General features: G+C 37.1%; 3 protein-coding genes across 3 annotated transcripts; all 3 read left to right on the forward strand.

Moving 5' to 3' along the window:
- Positions 1 to 1,280: 1,280 nt before the first annotated feature.
- On the forward strand, positions 1,281 to 4,922 carry LOC140758102 (cytochrome P450 71AP13-like). The gene is made up of 3 exons (XM_073094134.1): positions 1,281 to 1,812; positions 2,105 to 2,548; positions 4,087 to 4,922. Exons 1-3 carry the CDS (start codon positions 1,618 to 1,620, stop codon positions 4,699 to 4,701), a joined length of 1,254 nt encoding a protein of 417 aa, XP_072950235.1. The 5' UTR covers positions 1,281 to 1,617; the 3' UTR covers positions 4,702 to 4,922.
- A 1,591-nt stretch (positions 4,923 to 6,513) lies between these two features.
- LOC140758363 (cytochrome P450 71AP13-like) lies at positions 6,514 to 10,094 on the forward strand. Its single transcript, XM_073094493.1, has 3 exons — positions 6,514 to 7,068; positions 7,324 to 7,767; positions 9,226 to 10,094. The coding sequence occupies exons 1-3, from the start codon at positions 6,562 to 6,564 to the stop codon at positions 9,838 to 9,840; spliced, it is 1,566 nt and encodes a 521-aa protein (XP_072950594.1). The 5' UTR covers positions 6,514 to 6,561; the 3' UTR covers positions 9,841 to 10,094.
- Positions 10,095 to 12,953: 2,859 nt separating this feature from the next.
- Positions 12,954 to 18,973, forward strand: LOC140758240 (cytochrome P450 71AP13-like). The gene is made up of 3 exons (XM_073094337.1): positions 12,954 to 13,503; positions 13,740 to 14,051; positions 18,049 to 18,973. The coding sequence occupies exons 1-3, from the start codon at positions 12,997 to 12,999 to the stop codon at positions 18,661 to 18,663; spliced, it is 1,434 nt and encodes a 477-aa protein (XP_072950438.1). The 5' UTR covers positions 12,954 to 12,996; the 3' UTR covers positions 18,664 to 18,973.
- Positions 18,974 to 21,556: the final 2,583 nt, after the last annotated feature.

Genomic DNA, 21,556 nt, shown 5'->3' on the forward strand with positions numbered 1-21,556 from the left:
TTAATAAATTTTTAATATATGTAAATAAAGTAAGTCAAGATTCATATCGGAAATACATGAGAAATGGAATGAAAGATAGATAATTTTATAATTCAAATTAACAAATTTAAATTTTAAACCTATAAAATAGTCAAATTTAAAGATACCTATGAAAAATGAAGTTGTAAAGATCAAAAAAAAAAATTCAAACACATATAAAATAATGTTAATCAAAATTTATATGAAAAAGATATGAATAAAATAATGAATAATAGCTTTTAGCGTTGCCCACTAGGGAATTAGGTAGATATCTATGGAATTTACATTGGTAGCAAAGTAATTTTATTTTTACTTTAAGCTATAATGTTTAAATGAATTTTAAGTCTCTAAAATAGTCAAATTTAAAAATACTCATTAATGATGAAGTTTTAGATAATTAAATAATTTTTTCAACGCATATAAATTAATACCAATCGGAGTTTTTATAAGAAATATATGAATAATAGAATAAAAGAAAATTAATTTTATTATTTAAATGGTCGAATTTGAAGATAGTTATTAGAGATGAAGTTTTAGAGAATTAAATAAGTTTTCCAATGCATATTTAAATAATGTTGATCGGAATTCAAATTATAAAGATCTTGATGCTACCGTAGTAGGGAGATGACTGATAACTTCAAAATTTGCACTATAATAAATTTATTAAAATAATAGTGAGGAGGATTGGGATGAGGACGAAGAGCTCATTTTATCAAAAAAAAACTTATCACGCACTCTCCTCTCACACCTAATAAAGAAGAGTTTTTTTTCTAAAATACTCTATATTTTATGTATAAATTGCGAACATGTTCAATCATTTTGCTGTAATTCATTAAATAAAAATAAAGTTGTTAAATACTTTTAAAAAGTAAAGCCAAGACAAATCGGTTAATGAACAGTGAAATATATAGAGATATAAATTGAAAAGAAAGTGAAACCTTAAACATATCTCGAGTTTTTAAAATAGAAGTCTAAAAAAAATCTAAAAAAATTGACTCAATTAGCGTTTCTCTCGAAGAAAATCAAAGTCTCTTCTTATTTATATAGAACCATTTTTTGAAAAAGCAATTTACTAAAAAGGAATGCTTACTGGATCAAACTTAAAAACTCATATACTTTTAAAAGTAACTTACTAAAAGTGTATTTATTTTATTATGGACTTAAAAGCAACAAAAAAAAAAAAGAAGGAAAAAAAAAGATAAACTACTCTATAAAGAAAGGCCTTAAGTTGAACCAATTCATCATCGTCTTCTCCGCGCTCTCTCTCCCTCTCTCTCTCCCCTTGTCAAGACTGTAGTAATAAAGAATTACAATGAGAGCTTCATTTCATTGGCATTCTCTCTCCTATCATGCACGTTAATACTCATCATTATCATCCAACTCTTCCTAAGCCTTCACTTACGTAAGAAAAGAAACCCAAAACTCCCTCCCGGCCCTCCACCATTCCCGCTCATTGGAAACCTCCACCAGCTCGGCCGCCTCCCCCACCTCTCCCTCTGCCGTCTCGTCACCGCCTACGGCCCGATAATCCATCTCACGCTCGGCTTCATCCCCACCGTCGTCGTCTCCTGTCCCCGCACCGCCCGCGAGGTCCTCCGCATGCACGACCTCGCCTTCTGCAGTCGCCCTAGGATCTACGCCGCCCGCCGCCTTTTCTACAACTGCACCGACGTCGTCTTCGCCCCCTACGGCCCCTACTGGCGCCACGTACGCAAGTTATGCATCTTGGAGCTCCTGAGTGCGAAGAGAGTCGAGTCCTTCGCGCCTGGAAGGGCGGTTGAGGTGTCCCGCATGGTACCGTAAACTCACCTATTTACTCTAAAAGCTTAAGCGTTTTGCCGTGATTCAAACTTAGTATCTTCTGCTCTGATACCATAATAATTAAGTTATCATAGAGGACGATAGTTTTTATTCTTTTTCAACGCTACAACGCTCCCTCATCCACTTCTAGGATTGAAATATTTTGATGATTTGAATAAATTGGGAGGAGGTAAAATAGGAGTGACGTAATTCAAGCACAACATGTACTACATGATATAAAAGCTTAAGCTGTTAGAGAAGGCTGACAAGCTTTTCTAATTAACAGGTAGAGCGTGTCAAGGCGTCGGCGAATCGGGTGAACTTGAGCAAGATTATAGGGTTCTATGCAAACGGGGTGCTGTGCCGGGCGGCATTCGGGAAGGAGTTCTTGGAAGGAGGGGAGTATGAGAGGCATGGGTTTGGGGAGATACTTGAGGACTACCAGGTCTTGCTGGGTGGGTTTAGTCTTGGGGACTTCTACCCTGGAATGGGATGGGTGAGCAAGCTGAGTGGGACAGAGAGGAAGTTGGAGAAGACCTTTAAAAGGTTTGATAAGTTGTTTGATGAGATCTTAGAGGAGCATTTGGGGAAGAGGAGGAGGAGGAGAGAGGGAGGAGGAGGGGAGGAGGAGGGGGAGGAGAAGGACTTGGTTGATGTGTTATTGGATGTGAAGGAGGGTGAGGATCTTGAGATGCCTCTCACCTTAGATAATGTCAAGGCAGTCATTTTGGTTAGTATTTAATTATCTTGCACTTGGTTCCTTTTATTTTGCTTAGTTTGATAAATTTTATCTGAATTCCCAGCTTTGGATCTAATTTATTCGATACTTTTTTTAGAAATAATTACATTTATGCACCCGAATAATTCTTAGTTTCACATAGACCTTTTATTTAAATATTTTCTTGGGACACTTTAAATCCCTCAACTTGTCAACCGTGTAAAATACCAATGCCTTATATGTTTATTGCAATATTTTACACCTTTCCATGTAATTTATGGTGTGTTTCTTAAAGTTAGTTTAATGACAAATTAATATGAGGCTCATTCAAGCCACTTGATCTTTCCAGAATTAATTTTCTAATAACTATAGAAGTTAAAAAACAATAGGGAAAAATGTGAATAATTACAATGATATATATATATATATATATAAACACACAAATACATAATGGCACAGGATGAATTATTTTTACTTTAAAATTAGGTGATCTACATTAAGGTCTGTGATAATAAATTACCCAGTCCTTTTGATAGCAAGACAAAGTTAGTGAAAGGCTTCTCCTGTTATGGTGAGTACACTATTGGCATTGTGGTGCAACGATGGTCATGCTGCACACGAATTGACAGCCAATTAGGGCATCATATAATGGAGCAAGGAAAATTCAGTCTTGGATGCATGGCTCCACAATATTATTTCAGAAAATTAATCAAAAACACCTTTTCATTTTCTTTAATTATTATTCACGACCCACTATATAGATATTTATTACTTGATTCTGTTATTTTACTTTTACACCCTGTTTGGATAGAGAGAAGAAGAGAGAAATATCCTCTTTCATTTGATAGAAATTTTAAAAGATAATGAAAGATAAAATGAGATTCTCTTCAAAAGTGAAGAGTGCGAGAAAAGCTAAAATTCTTTCTTTCTCATATATCTAAACAAGAGGGGACAAAATATTATTGTTTTTTCTCTCAATCAAAATATAGTGTAAATATAATAAAAAATATTTTGCTAGAGGTAATTTTACTCTAATAGTAGCTAACAATAGTTCTCTATTTATTTTTATCTTAACTAAAGAGGTATTAAGGTCATATAATATCTACTTATTTTACTCATCTATATAATAATTGATGATTAAGATTATTAACCTTATAGTTAGTTTAGGCAGTTCAAGCAAAATACAGAAATAAAGGTATTAAGTCATTTAATATTTATAGTTACTTTAACTCATCTATGTAGTAATTAATCACTAAAAGAAAACTATCTGTATTATTGTTTTAGATATTTCTAGCAAAATATAGAAATCAAATTGTTAATATCCATGTAGAAGAGTATGAATGATAACAAGGGGTATTGGTTTTAATAAATTTCCCTAATATTTATTAATAGTCTTATAGATATCAACTCAAGAAAAAAAAACTTTGTATACATGTTTTGCTAGAACTAAGGCTTAAAGCAGCAAAGCTTGAAAAATTTGTACTATCCCCAAATTTATATCCCCAATTTTATCTTTCAAATTAATTTAAAAATCCGACAACTTGTTGCAGAATATGTTTGCAGCCGGAACAGACACAACCTTCATCACGTTAGACTGGGGAATGACAGAGCTCCTAATGAACCCTACAGCCATGAAGAGAGCTCAAAACGAAGTCCGGAGCATCGTCGGCGGCGGCCGGACGACGGTATCGGAGACCGATCTCCATCGAATGCATTACTTAAAAGCCGTGGTCAAGGAAATCTTTCGACTGCACCCGCCTGCTCTTGTACTCGTCCCCCGAGAATCCATGGAGTCAGTAACCCTCCATGGTTACGAAGTACCGGCCAATACGAGAATATACGTCAATGCATGGGCCATCGGGAGGGACCCCGGGACTTGGGAGAACCCCGAGAAGTTCGAGCCGGAGAGATTTTTAGGAAGTAATATTGATTACAAAGGGCAGGATTTTGAGCTGATACCTTTCGGGGCAGGGAGAAGAGGGTGTCCGGCAATAGCGTTTGGCACGGCTAGCATTGAGATTGCATTGGCTCAACTCCTTTATAGCTTTGACTGGGAGCTGCCTCCTGGTGTTAAAGCTGAGGATTTGGATATGACTGAAGTCTTTGGCATCACAATGCATCGAACGGAGCAACTGGTGGTGGTTGCCGAGCCTTATAACATCTGAGAGTTAGATATAAACATTTATTTATGCGTCCAGGGTAGTAGAAGCTCATGCATCCATACTCTTTGTTGCATGTATCTGGGAGTTTGGAGGTTATAAATCTTATTTCAGATTGCTGTAATCCATCTATTTTGTGGCATCAAGGATGATGATACCACCGGATTTGGCCCACCCGAATCCTACTCCATTATAAAGATTTTAGTTAAGTTATCCTGTTGAACTTTCAATTTAAGTAGGCACTTACCCGTCCTGAGATCCATACCACTTTGCAATTAAATATTTATCCGTACAGATGTTAATTTAAAGACAACATTATGTTTTCCAATTAAATTTATACATCATTATTAGTTCAAAAGCATGCATGAATGATGTTCTCTTAGTTTGCAGTTAAATGGATAAGACTACTATGACTCTTATAGCATTTAGTAGATGGGTTCAAGGATTTTTGGTAGAATGAAGTACGATTGGTGAAAATGATATAAAGCACCGGCAATAGTTCTAAATGAAAAATCTAACAACCGCAAAATAAGGACAACAAGATCTTCCTCTTTATTTTTCCTTAGGAAGTTTCAAATAAAACTCTACATTTCATTATTTTTTATTAACACTGTCCTTAAGAATTTCGTAATCTATACTGATTAAATTACTAAAATATTTTGGGTAATTTATAGCAAAAATACAGTAGGTTTTTATTTTTGTCACTCATTTTTTAGTTTTTTATAACATATAAGACATTTTTCTCTTTTTTTTAATTTGTCTTTCTATTATTTACTGCTTATTAAATACTGATTGGACAATATAAGAATAGAGAAGTGAGATATAAGAATAGAGAAGTGACCCGCACTCCTTTTCTTCTTCTTGTTCTTGTTCTTATTCTTCAGTTGCTACTCTATCTAATTCTTTTTCTACTGCTGCTTTTCTTTTTTATTTTGTATAAGTCTGTCTAATCACTCTTTAATTAATAAAGTAAACAACAAATTAGAGATAATGGTGAACTAATTAAAATTAGTTAAATAACTAAAAATTCTATAATCAATATTTCAAAAGGAGAGAAAGGTTTAATTCAAATTGTTTGGTTTTCTTAAAAAACATCTTTAATTAATATTGCAAATAAGTTAAATTATCTAGGTATACCGCAAACTAGAAAGGTATTAATATTATAAATATCTCTTAAAACCTTGAATAAGGTAGTATCTATCTCACTCTTGCTATTCTCCTTTTTTTTCACCGTATTTTATAATTGATTTATAAATTTTATAACAAAAACTATAAATTACGGTCAAAATTCATAGTTAATTTATAAATAAAAATAATTTTATAGTTAATGTACAAATTTCCTAGTTAATTTATAATTTTTGCAATTATATTTACTAAATTTCTATATTTTCTTTTTTTTCAGTGAAAAAATGTTGTTTATGCATTTGATACTTTTAGCTCTTTCACCTGAAAAAAAAATATCATTTACACTTAAACAATTATCTTAAATAAAATGTACATTAAAAATATATTAGCGATTATAAAATATCTCCAAAAATTTTAATATGAGAGTATCTCTCTTTTTTATGCTTATATTTTATAATTTATTTATAAAATTCACAATTAATCTATTAAATTATTTACTCTACTCTTCTTCTATCTAGTATTAACTCACTCCACATCATTTTATTTTATCGTAGGATGGGGCTTGTACTAAAATTGTGTACATTTATTTTTAAGATTAACTTATTAAATATTTTGTTATGGACTTGAAAAAAAGAAGATAAACTACTCTATAAAGAAAGGCCTTAGTTCCACCATGTCATCATCTTCCCCACCCACCCTGCATCCCCACTCATCCATCTCGACTAGTAATAAAGAATTACAATGGATGCTCCAGCTCCAATTCAATGGCTTAACTCCACCATGCCATTCTCTCTCCTACCATGCACGTTAATACTCATCGTTATCATCCAACTCTTCCTAAGCAGCCTTTACTTACATAAGAAAAGAAATCCAAACCTCCCTCCCGGCCCTCCACCACTCCCGTTCATCGGAAACCTCCACCAGATCGGTCGCCTCCCTCACCTCTCCCTCTGCCGTCTCGCCGCTGCCTACGGCCCGATAATCCACCTCACGCTCGGCTTCATCCCCACCGTCGTCGTCTCCTGTCCCCGCACCGCCCGCGAGGTCCTCCGCACCCACGACCTCGCCCTCTGCAGTCGCCCTAGGATCTACGCCGCCCGCCGCCTTTTCTACAACTGCACCGACGTCGCCTTCGCCCCCTACGGCCCCTATTGGCGCCACGTACGGAAGCTATGCATCTTGGAGCTCCTGAGTCTGAAGAGAGTCGAGTCCTGCGCGCCTGCAAGGGCGGCTGAGGTGTCCCGCATGGTAGCGTAAACTCACCAATTTACTCTCAAAGCTTTAGTGTTTTGCGGTGATTCAAACTTAGTATCTTCTGCTCTGATACCATAATAATTAAGTTGTCATAGAGGACGATATTTTTTTTTCATGCTCCAACACTCCCTCATCCACTTCTAGGATTGAAATATTTTGATGATTTGAATAAATTGGGAGGTCGAACACAACATGTCCTGAATTACATAAAAGCTTAAGCTATCACTGACTCCATCTTCTAATTAACAGGTAGAGAGTGTCAAGGCGTCGGCGAATCTGGTGAACTTGACCAAGATTTTTGTGCTCTATGCGAACGGCGTGCTGTGCCGGGCGGCGTTCGGGAGGGAGTTCTTGGAAGGAGGGGAGTATGAGAGGCATGGGTTTGAGGAGATGCTTGAGGACTACCAGGTCTTGCTGGGTGGGTTTAGTCTTGGGGACTTCTACCCTGGAATGGAATGGTTGAGCAAGGTGAGTGGGACGGAGAGGAAGTTGGAGAAGACCTTTAAAAGGTTTGATAAGTTGTTAGATGAGATCTTAGAGGAGCATATGGAGAAGAGGAGGAGGAAGAGAGAGGGAGGAGGAGAGGAGGAGGAAGGGGAGGAGAAGGACTTGGTTGATGTGTTATTGGATGTGAAGGAGGGTGAGGGTCTTGAGATGCCTCTCACCTTAGATAATGTCAAGGCAGTCATTTTGGTTAGTATTTAATTATCTTGCACTTGGTTCCTTTTATTTTGCTTAGTTTGATAACTTTTATCTGAATTTCTAGCTTTGGATCTAATTTATACCATACATTTTTTAGAAATACTTACATTTATGCACCCGAATAATTCTTAGTTTCACATAGACCTTTTATTTAAATATTTTCTTGGGACACTTTAAATCCCTCAACTTGTCAACCGTGTAAAATTCCAGTGCCTTATATGTTTATTGCAATATTTTACACCTTTCTATTTAATTTATGGTGTGTTTCTTAAAGTTAGTTTAGTGACAAATAATATGAGGCTCATTCAAGCTACTTGATCTTTCCAGAATTAATTTTCTAATAAATATAGAAGTTAAAAAACAATAGGGAAAAATGTGAATAATTACAATGATATATATATAAACACACAAATACATAATGGCACAGGATGAATTATTTGTACTTTAAAATTAGGTGATCTACATTAAGGTCTGTGATAATAAATTACCCAGTCCTTTTGATAGCAAGACAAAGTTAGTCAAAAGCTTCTCCTGTTATGGTGAGTACACTCCTGCCATTGTGGTGCAAAGATGGTCATGCTGCACATGTATTGAGCAAGGAAAATTCATTCTTAGATCCATGGCTCCACAATATTATTTAAGAAAATTAATCAAAAACACCTTATCTTTTTCTTTAATTATTATTCATGACCTACTATATAAATATTTATTATTTTATCCTAGTATTTTATTTATATACAGTGTTTAGATATAGAGAAGAAGAGGGAAGAAAAGAGAGAAATATCTTAATATAATGAAAGATAAAATGAGATTCTCTTCAAAAGTGAAGAGAATGGGAGAAAAGCTAAAATTCTTTCTTTCTCTCATATATCTAAACAAGAGGGAACAAAATATCATTTTCTTTATCTCTCAATTAAAATATAGTGTAAATGTAATTTAAAATATCTAGCTAGAGGTAATTTTACTCTAATAGTAGCTAACAATAGTTCTCTATTTATTTTATCTTAACTAAAGAGGTATTAAGGTCATATAATATCTACTTACTTTACTCATCTATATAATAATCGATCATTAAGATTATTCACTTTATAGTTAATCTAGGCATTTTAAGCAAAATACAGAAATCAAGGTTTTAAGTCATTTAATATTTTTAGTTACTTAAACTCATCTATGTAGTAAAGAAAACTATCTGTATTGTTATTTTAGATATTTTAAGCAAAATATAGAAACCAAATTGTTAAATATCCACGTAGAAGAGTATGAATGATAACAAGGGGTTGTGGTTTTAATAAATTTCCCTAATATTTATTAATAGTCTTATAGATATCAACTCAAGAAAAAAACTTTATATATATGATTTGATAGAACTATGGCTTAAAGCTTGAAAATTTTGTACCATCCCCAATTTTATCTTTCAAATTGATTTAAAAATCCGACAACTTGTTGCAGGATATGTTTGCAGCCGGAACAGACACAACCTTCATCACATTAGACTGGGGAATGACAGAGCTCCTAATGAACCCTACAGCCATGAAGAGAGCCCAAGACGAAGTCCGAAGCATCGTCGGCGGCGGCCGGACGACGGTAGCGGAGACCGATCTACATCGAATGCATTACTTACAAGCCGTGGTCAAGGAAATCTTCCGACTGCACCCGCCTGTTCCGGTACTCCTCCCCCGAGAATCCATGGAGCCAGTAACACTCCATGGCTACGAAGTACCGGCCAATACGAGAATATACGTCAATGCATGGGCCATCGGGAGGGACCCCGTGACTTGGGAGAATCCCGAGAAGTTCGAGCCGGAGAGATTTTTAGGAAGTAATATAGATTACAAAGGGCAGGATTTTGAGCTGATACCTTTCGGGGCAGGGAGAAGAGGGTGTCCGGCAATAACATTTGGCACGGTTAGCATTGAGATTGCATTGGCTCAACTCCTTTATAGCTTTGACTGGAAGCTGCCTCCTGGTGTTAAAGCTGAGGATTTGGATATGACTGAAGTCTTTGGCATCACAATGCATCGAACGGAGCAACTGGTGGTAGTTGCCGAGCCTTATAACATCTGAGAGTTGGATATAAATATTTATTTATGCGTCCAGGGTAGTAGAAGCTCATGCATGCATACTCTTTGTTGCATGTATGTGGGAGTTTGGAGGTTACAAATCTTATTTCAGATTGTTGTAATCCATCTATATATGGCATCAAGGATGATGATACCACCGGATTTGGCCCACCTGAATCCTACTCCATTATAAAGATTTTAGTTAAGTTATCCTGTTGAACTTTCAATTTAAGTAGGCACTATCCGTCCTGAGATCCATACCACTTTGCAATTAACCATTAAATATTTATCAGTACAGATGTTAATTTAAACACTACATTATGCCTTCCAATTAAATTTATTCATCGTTATTAGTTCAAAAGCATGCATGAATGATGCTCTCTTAGTTTGCAGTTAAATAGATAAGACTACTTTGATTTTTATAGCATTTGGTAGATGGGTTAAAGGATTTTTGGTAGACTGAAGTACGATTGTTGAAAATGATAAAGTACTGTCAATATTTGTAGTTTTAAATGAAAAATCTAACAACCGCAAAATAAGAACAACAAGATCCCCCAACTTGTTTTTCCTTAGGAAAGTCTCAAATAAAACTCTACATTTCATTATTTTTTATTAATTCTGTCTTTAAAAATTTTGTAATCTATACTATTTAAATTACTAAAATATTTTGGGTAATTTACAGCAAAACACAGTAGTTTTTTATTTTTGTCACGCAAACTCGTATTTTAGTTTTTTTAACCGATAAGATAATTTTCTCTTTTTGTCTTCTTTTTAATTTGCCCATCTACTATCTAGTGCTTATTAAATACTAATTGAACAATATAAGAATAGAGAGAAGTGACCCTCACTCTCTTCTTCTTCTTCTTCTTCTTCTTCCCGTGCTGCTACTTCTAATTCTTTTTCTACTACTACTTCTCTTTTTTCTTTTATACAAATCTATCTAATCACTCTTTAATTAATAAAGTAAGCGACAAATTGGAGATAGTAATAAAATAAGTAAGATTAGTTAAATAACCAAAAACTCTATAATTAATATTTCAAAAAGAGAGAAATGTTTAATTCAAATTGTTTGGTTTTCTCAAAAAAAAAATCTTAATCTATGTTGCAAATAAGTTAAATTATCTATAGATACTGCAAATTAGAAAGGTATTAATATTATAAATGTCTCTTAAAAGCTTGAATAAGGTAATATCTATCTCACTCTTATTATTCTTTTTTTTGACAGTATATCTTAGTTGATTTATATATTTTATTAAAAAAATATAAATTACCTTCAAAATTCATAGTTAATTTACAAAAAAGAAAATTTATAGTTGATGTACAAATTTCGTAGTTAAAAGTGCTAATGTACATTAAAAATATATTAGCAATTATGAAATATCTCCAAAAAATTTAATATGATAGTATCTCTCTCTTTTTATGCTTATATTTTATAATTTATTTATAAAATTTGTAATTAATCTATAAAATTTTTTTACTCTACTCTTCTTCTATTTATTATTCTATAACTCACTCCTCCACGTCTTTTTATTTTATTGTAGGATGGGGCTAATACTAAAATTGTATACATTTATTTTAATATTAACTTATTAAAATTTTATTAATTTTTTTATGGACTTGAAAAAAAGGAATAATTCTCTTTTCACCCTTGAACTATCACCGATTTCCATAATAACCCTCTAAACTTTTTTTTTGGTACACATTAACTCCCTAAACTATGAGAAATACCTTACCCCCCTGATGCTATTAATATAATCATTGAATTAACCCGATTGCCCTTCCACTTATAATAGTGAGATAGTTACGTGACAGAGCTAAAATTAAATATTTTAATATTTTTTAAAATTCCTACATTGCCCTTTGCCCTAATCTCTTTTCTCTCAAAAGTTTTCATTCCTCTCCCCTCAAAGAGCTCGAAGCCAACAATGGTGCATCCCTTGGTCTTCTTCCCGCTAGCGTCCAAACTTGCTATCGCTGGATGCTGAGTGGTGGGAATGGATGAGGGCAAGCGAGAGGCCCGGTGATGAATGGCGATTGCCATGGTTGAGTAGGGGATGCATGGCTTCAGCTTGGCCTCTACATTCAGCCTCCTACGTGCAAGATGAAGGAGAAGCCATGCCGTTGTTGATGGCGAAGTCGTCAATAGACCTCGAGGGATGCGACGCGCTGCTGTTGGCCTCTTTCTCTAGCCTTCTCTAGAGCTATCTTCAATAGCTCTCCCTTCTCCTTCCTCCTCTGAGAGGGATAATGAGGGTGACAGCCTGATCGACCACCCCACATGAAGTGTATGTCGACCAACCTGTCTCTCCCGCTGAGACCACTTCGGTTTCCTCCCCACCTTCTTCCTCCTCGGTCGCTCCTTCACCGTCAGACTTAGACAGGCCCTCACCTCTCGGAATTCGAGGTAGTCATCGTCGAATGCCGCACGAAGGCACTCGAAAAATTACCTCCTTTGCCCGCCACCATCTTCGTCTTTGCTGTGGATTTGCCCATATGGGTTGTTCTTCATTGCGAACTCCGTCGCCTCAAAGCACCTGCTTTTCGTGAATAGAGACTTGAAGTAAGCCTTCAAGGCCTTGAAAGAGGGTGTGAGGCATTTTGAGAGAGAGCTCTGAGAAGAGGGCGACACCAGGTTTGGAGAAGATGGCGACGATGACGCCGGGCTTGGAGAAGAGGGCAACGACGACGTTGAGATGGGGCTCGGAGAAAGGGCTCGAAGAAGAGGTAGATTTGTCTCGCCTTGATCAGCAATAGTTGTCGGAGGCGGCAGCATAGCTGTCGAAGCTACGTCGATCCAAGATCCAGCTCCGACGGATGCAGATCTTGCGGTGGATTCGAGCTCGAGCACGCCGGAGAGGAGGGTAAAATTGTCATATATTTGTTAGGTGATTATCATGTGACATCATTTAGACAAATGGGTAATGGAACCCTAACAGAAGGGATCAAGTGAGGTATTTCTGATAGTTTAAGAGGTTAATGCTGGGGATCAATGTGGAAATTGGTGATAGTTCAAGAGGTGAAAAGGGAATTATTCAAAAAAAAAAAACAAAAAATAGATAAACTACTCTATAAAGAAAGGCCTTAGTTCCACCATGTCATCATCTTCCCCACCCACCCTGCATCCCCACTCCTCCATCTCGACTAGTAATAAAGAATTACAATGGATGCTCCAGCTCCAATTCAATGGCTTAACTCCACCATGCCATTCTCTCTCCTACCATGCACGTTAATACTCATCGTTATAATCCAACTCTTCCGAAGCAGCCTTTACTTACATAAGAAAAGAAATCCAAACCTCCCTCCCGGCCCTCCACCACTCCCGTTCATCGGAAACCTCCACCAGCTCGGTCGCCTCCCTCACCTCTCCCTCTGCCGTCTCGCCGCTGCCTACGGCCCGATAATCCACCTCACGCTCGGCTTCATCCCCACCGTCGTCGTCTCCTGTCCCCGCACCGCCCGCGAGGTCCTCCGCACCCACGACCTCGCCCTCTGCAGTCGCCCTAGGATCTACGCCGCCCGCCGCCTTTTCTACAACTGCACCGACGTCGCCTTCGCCCCCTACGGCCCCTATTGGCGCAACGTACGGAAGCTATGCATCTTGGAGCTCCTGAGTCCGAAGAGAGTCGAGTCCTGCGCGCCTGCAAGGGCGGTTGAGGTGTCCCGCATGGTACCGTAAACTCACCTATTTACCCTCAAAGTTTTTTTATTTTTTTGGCGGTGATTCGATGCTCTGATACCATATAATGATTAAGTTTGTCATAGAGGACGATAGTTTTTTTTTTAATGCTCTAACACTCCCTCATCCACTTCTAGGATTGAAATATTTTGATGATTTGAATAAATTGGGAGGCCTGAATTATATAAAAGCTTAAGCTATCACTAACGCCATCTTCTAATTAACAGGTAGAGAGTGTCAAGGCGTCGGCGAATCTGGTGAACTTGACCAAGATTTTAGGGTTCTATACGAACGGCGTGCTGTGCCGGGCGGCGTTCGGGAGGGAGTTCTTGGAAGGAGGGGAGTATGAGAGGCATGGGTTTGAGGAGATGCTTGAGGACTACCAGGTCTTGCTGGGTGGTTTTAGTCTTGGGGACTTCTACCCTGGAATGGAATGGTTGAGCAAGCTGAGTGGGACGGAGAGGAAGTTGGAGAAGACCTTTAAAAGGTTTGATAAGTTGTTTGATGAGATCTTAGAGGAGCATTTGGGGAAGAGGAGGAGGAGAGAGGGAGGAGGAGGGGAGGAGGAAGGGGAGGAGAAGGACTTGGTTGATGAATAAATAAATAAGAGAAATTAAAGATAACTCTTCGCCGGCTTCGCCACAAACTCTGGCTTATCAACTAATTTGAAAATATTTACACCAGAAGGTAGTGAGCATAAAGTCTAGCAAGTTTTTACTTCTACATTCTAAAAGTAGTGTAATGAATGATGCAACAATACATAAATATGAATATGCACATCAAGATCAAATTAATGTATCAGTCCGGTCTATCAAGTCCTCAAACTCAAGCTCACACTAAGTTCTGATCATAGGCCATGTCAACATCACACTATATAATATACATTATTTTAGACTACCAAGTCGGTAATATAGGCTTATGTAGAGCTACGTCTGTAGCCACACTAATCCTCACACCCGACCACACCCATACACTAAGGGAGAGTAGACCCTTGGGGTAGAATCGTCAGCCTATCACCCGGCGAACAGCATGGTCTATTGTCCGCCACTGTAGACTAAAGACCTTAGTCATAAGCCTATCACAAAGGTCAGTGTCGCACATCGATACTACTAACTGAGCCCCTATACTCCACATCATTGCACCACCATGTGAAAATCATGAGTCATTGCTCACGAACGTCCTCACTCTACGTCATTAGGTACCGCTAGGTCTATATCATCATACCCTTCTCTCTCTTTATCTTAAATACCCTAAAGGGTATGACTCTCATCGATCAATAGGAAATTGTTGATCGCCCGGTGAAACAACTGCTTGATTGTTTGAGATTAATAGACTAAGATCTCAGGCGTGGCTCCTAATTGGCTAAGGAGGCATCAGATATTATCGAGATATAGTAGTTATCCGTTTATGATAGTGCATGTGTGCAAGTGGCATAAAATTATACAACACAATAAGCATAATGAAACATATTATTATCATGATTTATGTGCCAACACACATGTTCATACCTAATAAATATGCGTAGAAATCATGATATGCGAAATCTTACAGAAAAGAAAAATAAATTATCATGCATGACGTGCAATAATAATAGTAGGAAAAACGTATGCACAAGCATGCTATGAATGTGATGATGTCATAAGATAAGTTATTTTATTCTCTACACACTACTTTTAGATTATATGAGTTTCACTGCTTTCCTAATACTAGCTACAACTATGCCACGAGATCATCCTCATAGGGTACGAAGTCCATCTCAATAAGAAAAGTAAATAAAGAGTAAAAGCACAATAATCATATCACTAATTAGTTAAAACATCTTACTGATATTCACTATAGGCTTAGATAGGTCCATTTGTGAATGTCCATATTTATTAATTAGGTTAAGCTGGCATAGTTGTACTAGTGCCTAACACATTAACAAATTAAAATAATTAACCCCAAATTCTCGTTCCATTAATTATTATCGTTTAGGTAAATCACATAAGCAACACTAGATTAGACCGTTTCGCTAATTAAGATAATCTGCTTAATATACTTTCCCTACAATAATCTGTATTAATTCTCCGACATGAGCAATTAATACAGATAACATAGATCGCCAACTCAATTTGCTAAAATTAATTTAACTAAGTATATATGACCTCGCTAAATCCCGAATTAAAGTTAGCTTTTTTTATGTGTTATTTATAATGGTACTGTTTCGGCCACGGTCTAATTTATTAAAATTAATTTATAAGATAAATAATAAAGGGAACACTACTATGTGCTAAAAATGATTAAAGATTAGGGCCTAGGTTGACATAATAAAATAATACAATGACTAGCATGAAGGCCTTATGGGCTTCAAACTCACAAAAATTGGGCCCTAAGCCCTAAGGGAACTAAGCCTAAAGGCCTTATGGGCTGGGTGGTAGCCTAAACCCACCACATAGGTTGGGCTGCTTGCAGCCCAAATCCAACACAAATTTGGGATGGGCTACATGCAGCCCAACCACGCCTCAACACAACCTAGCCTAGGTTGCATGCAGCCTAACCACACCCTAACACTAGTTAGGATGCACCTAGCCCAACCCGAAAAGTGAGGCCTGGGCTACGTTGCACCTAGCCTAGCTCGAAACACGGGCTAGGCCGCACCCAGCCTGACACACGGGTTAGGCCGCACCCAGCCAAACCCTGCACTCAGATTGGCTGCACCCAGTCCAACCCGAAGCTCGAGCTGGCTGCACCAAGTCCGACCCGAAGCTTAGGCTGGGCTGCACCTAGCCCGAGCCTAAAGTACCCCCTTTCCTCACCTAGACTGAAAGGAGGATGGAAGGTTGGCTGCCGACGGCCACTACCATCAGAGCCAATACACTGACCGGTGCAGAGGGCTGTCTGCCAAGTTGGCCACTGACGGCAAGAGCCCACTCAGTTGGGGTGGGAAGAAGGGGGAGGGCTGGCGGCCAACGTAGTTGAACCCATCGACATGCTCCCCTCGACAAGTAGAAGCCAATCGAGGCATGAGAGCCGATCGGCAACCAAAATCCATCTTGCCTTAGCCGCGACGAGGGGCCACTTGGTGGCTCCGACCATGAGTGCGCTGAAAGAAGCCACCGGGGGCATCCTTGCGAAGAGGAGAAGCCCACTGGACCAACGTGGCCAAGCATGAGGCCGTCGGAATTAATTTTCTAATAAATACAGAAGTTAAAAAATAATAGGGAAAAATGTGCATAATTACAATGATATATATATATATATATACAAACACACAAATACATTATGTCTAGTAAAAAAAAATGTAATTATACTATAATTTTCTATTACACAGTGGTCATGATTACATAAGAAGAATCCTCCTAAATTATAGTGTACACAGATATATAAATATTCCTAATATAACTAACTTAAAATATGCCACAGGATGAATATTTTTACTTTAAAATTAGGTGATCTACATTAAGGTCTGCGATAATAGATTACCCAGTCCTTTTGATAGCAAGACAAATTTAGTCAAAGGCCTCTCTTAGTACTTTAAATGTTTACACTCACAAGTGCAGTAACCGGTGACTCCTGTTATGGTGAGTACACTCTTGCCATTGTCGTGCAACGATAGTCATGCTGCGCATGAATTGACAGCCGATCAGGGCATCAAATAATGGAGTTAGGAAAATTCAGTCTTGGATGCATGGCTCCACAAAATTATTTAAGAAAATTAATGAAAAACACCTTATCTTTTTCTTTGATTTTTGTTCAAGACCTACTATATAGATATTTATTATTCCATTCTACTATTTTATATTTACACCCAGTTTGGATAATGAGAAGAAAAGAGAGAAAAAAGAGAGAGAAATATCTTAAGTTAATGAAAGATAAAATGAGATTCTCTTCAAAAGTGAAGAGAATGGGAGAAAAGCTAAACTTCTTTCTTTCTCTCACATATCTAAACAAGAGGGGACAAAATATTATTTTCATTTTCTCTCAATCAAAATATAGTGTAATTACAATTAAAAACATCTAGCTAGAGGTAATTTTACTCTAATAGTAGCTAACAATAGTTCTCTATTTATTTTTATCTTAACTAAAGAGGTATTAAGGTCATATAACATCTATTTACTTTAGTCATCTATATAATAATTGATCATTAAGATTATTAAATTTATAGTTAATTTAGGCATTTAAGCATAACACAGAAATCAAGGTATTAAGTCATTTAATATTTATAGTTACTTTAACTCATCTATGTAGTAATTAATCACTAAAAGAAAACTATCTGTATTGTTATTTTAGATATTTTAAGCAAAATATAGAAATCAAATTGTAAATATCCATGTCTAAGAGTATGAATGATAACATGGGGGTTGTGGTTTTAATAAATTTCCCTAATATTTATTAATAGTCTTATAGATATCAACTCAAGAAAAAGAAACTTTATATATATGTTTTGCTAGAACTAAGGCTTAAAATAGTAAAGCTTGAAAATTGTGTACCATCCCCAATTTTATATCCCCAATTTTATCTTTCAAATTAATTTAAAAATCCGACAACTTATTGCAGGATATGTTTGCAGCCGGAACAGACACAACCTTCATCACATTAGACTGGGGAATGACAGAGCTCCTAATGAACCCTACAGCCATGAAGAGAGCCCAAGACGAAGTCCGAAGCATCGTCGGCGGCGGCCGGACGACGGTAGCGGAGACCGATCTCCATCGAATGCATTACTTAAAAGCCGTGGTCAAGGAAATCTTTCGACTGCACCCGCCTGTTCCGTTACTCCTCCCCCGAGAATCCATGGAGCCAGTAACACTCCAGGGCTACGAAGGACCGGCCAATACGAGAATATACGTCAATCCATGGGCCATCGGGAGGGACCCCGTGACTTGGGAGAATTCCGAGAAGTTCGAGCCTGAGAGATTTTTAGGAAGTAATATTGATTACAAAGGGCAGGATTTTGAGCTGATACCTTTCGGGGCAGGGAGAAGAGGGTGTCCGGCAATAACATTTGGCACGGTTAGCATTGAGATTGCATTGGCTCAACTCCTTTATAGCTTTGACTGGAAGCTGCCTCCTGGTGTTAAAGCTGAGGATTTGGATATGACTGAAGTCTTTGGCATCACAATGCATCGAAAGGAGCAACTGGGGGTGGTTGCCGAGCCTTATAACATCTGAGAGTTGGATATAAATATTTATTTATGCGTCCAGGGTAGTAGAAGGTCATGCATGCATACTCTTTGTTGCATGCATCTGGGAGTATGGAGGTTATGAATCCTATTTCAGATTGCAGTAATCCATCTATTTTATAGCATCAAGGAAGATGATACCACCGGATTTGGCCCACCTGAATGCTACTCCATTATAAAGATTTTAGTTACGTTATCCTGTTGAACTTTCAATTTAGGTAAGGACTTGCCCTTCCTGAGATGCATACTACTTTGCAACCATTAAATATTTATCAATACAGATGTTAATTTAAAGGCTACATTATGCCTTCCAATTAAATTTATTCATCGTTATTAGTTCAAAAGCATGCATGAATGATGCTCTCTTAGTTTGCAGTGAAATAGATAAGACTACTTTGATTTTTATAGCATTTGGTAGATGGGTTAAAGGATTTTTGGTAGACTGAAGTACGATTGTTGAAAATGATAAAGTACTGTCAATATTTGTAGTTTTAAATGAAAAATCTAACAACCGCAAAATAAGAACAACAAGATCCCCCACTTTGTTTTTCCTTAGGAAAGTCTGAAATAAAACTCTACATTTCATTATTTTTTATTAATTCTGTTGTTAAGAATTTTGTAATCTATACTATTTAAATTACTAAAATATTTTGGGTAATTTGCAGCAAAAACACAGTAGTTTTTTATTTTTGTTGCTGAAACTCGTATTTTACTTTAACGGATAAGATGATTTTCTCTTTTTTATTCTTTTAAATTTTCCCATATGCTATCTAGTGCTTATTAAATACTGATTGAATGATATAAGAACAGAGAAAAATGACCCGCACTCTCTTCTTCTTCTTCTTCTCCGGTGCTGCTACTTCTAATTCTTTTTCTACTACTACTTCTCTTTTTTTTTTATACAAATCTATCTAATCACTCTTTAATTAATAAAGTAAGCGACAAATTAGAGATAGTAATGAAATAAGTAAGATTAGTTAAATTACCAAAAACTCTATAATCAATATTTTAAAAAGAGAGAAATGTTTAATTCAAATTGTTTGATTTCTCAAAAAAAAGATCTTAATCTATGTTGCAAATAAGTTAAATTATCTATAGATACTGCAAATTAGAAAGGTATTAATATTATAAATGTCTCTTAAAAGCTTAAATAAGGTAATATCTATCTCACTCTTATTATTTTCTTTTTTTGACAGTATTTCTTAGTTGATTTATAAATTATATAAAAAAAACTATAAATTACGGTCAAAATTCATAGTAAATTTACAAAAAAGAAAATTTATAGTTAATGTACAAATTTCATAGTTAAAAGTGCTAATGTACATTAAAAATATATTAGCAATTATGAAATATCTCCAAAATTTTTAATATGATAGTATCTCTCTCTTTTTATGCTTATATTTTATAATTTATTTATAAAATTTGTAATTAATCTATAAAATTTTTTTACTCTACTCTTCTTCTATTTATTATTCTATAACTCACTCCTCCACCATCTTTTTATTTTATTGTAGGATGGGGCTAATACTAAAATTGTATACATTTATTTGTAAGATTAACTTATTAAAATTTTATTAATTTTTTTATGGACTTGAAAAAAAGGAATAATTCCCTTTTCACCCTTGAACTATCACCGATTTCCATAATGACCCTCTAAACTTTTTTTTTGATGCACATTGACTCCCTAAACTATGAGAAATACCTTACCCCCCTAATGCTGTTAATATAATCATTGAATTGACCCGATTGCCCCTCCACTTATAATAGTGGGATAGTTACGTGGCAGAGCTAAAATTAAATATTTTAATATTTTTTAAAATTCCTACATTGCCCTTTGCCCTAATCTCTTTTCTCTCAAAAGTTTTCATTCCTCTCCCCTCAAAGAGCTCGAAGCCAACAATGGTGCATCCCTTGGTCTTCTTCCCGCTAGTGTCCAAACTTGCTATCGCTGGATGCTGAGTGGTGGGAATGGATGAGGGCAAGCGAGAGGCCCGGTGATGAACGGCGATTGCCATGGTTGAGTAGGGGATGCATGGCTTCAGCTTGCCCTCTACATTTAGCCTCTTACGTGCAAGATGAAGGAGAGGCCACGCCACTGTTGATGGCGAAGTCGTCAATAGACCTCAACGGATGCGACGCGCTGTTGTTGGCCTCTTTCTCTCACCTTCTCTAGAGCTATCTTCAAGATCTCTCCCTTCTCCTTCCTCTTCTAAGTGGGATGATGAGGGTAACAGCCTGATCAACCACCCACGTGAAGTGTATGTCGACCAACCTATCTCTCCCACTAAGCCCACTTCTGTTTCCTCCCCACCCTCTTCCTCCTCGGTCGCTCCTTCACCGTTAGACTCGGCATAGGCCCTCACCTCCCGAAATTCGAGGCAGTCACCACCAAATGCCGCATGAAGGCACTCAAAAATGACCTCCTTTGCCCATCACCATCTTCATCTTTGCTCTAGATTTGCCCAAATGGGTTATTCTTCTTTGTGAACTTCATCGCCTCAGAGCACCTGGTTTTGGTGAATAGAGACTTGAAGTAAGCCTTCAAGGCCTTGAAAGAGAGCATGAAGCATTTTGAGAGAGAGAGAGAGCTCTCAGAAGAGGGCGACGGCGATGAGGAGAAATTTGGAGAGAGAGAGAAAGGGCTTGGAGAAGACGGCGACACCGGGCTTGGAGAAGATGGCGACGATAACGCCGGGCTTGGAGAAGAGGGCAACGGCGACGCTGAGACGGGGCTCGGAGAAAGGGCTCGAAGAAGAGGTAGATTTGTCTCGCCTTGATCAGCAATAGTTGCCGGAGGCGGCAGCATAGCTGTCGAAGCTACGCCGATCCAAGATCCAGCTCCGACGGATGCAGATCTTATGGTATATCCGAGCTCAAGCATG

The sequence above is a fragment of the Typha angustifolia genome, chromosome 3 (assembly GCF_048772165.1).
Source record: "Typha angustifolia cultivar Huaian chromosome 3, ASM4877216v1, whole genome shotgun sequence".
Taxonomy (NCBI): Eukaryota; Viridiplantae; Streptophyta; class Magnoliopsida; order Poales; family Typhaceae; genus Typha; species Typha angustifolia.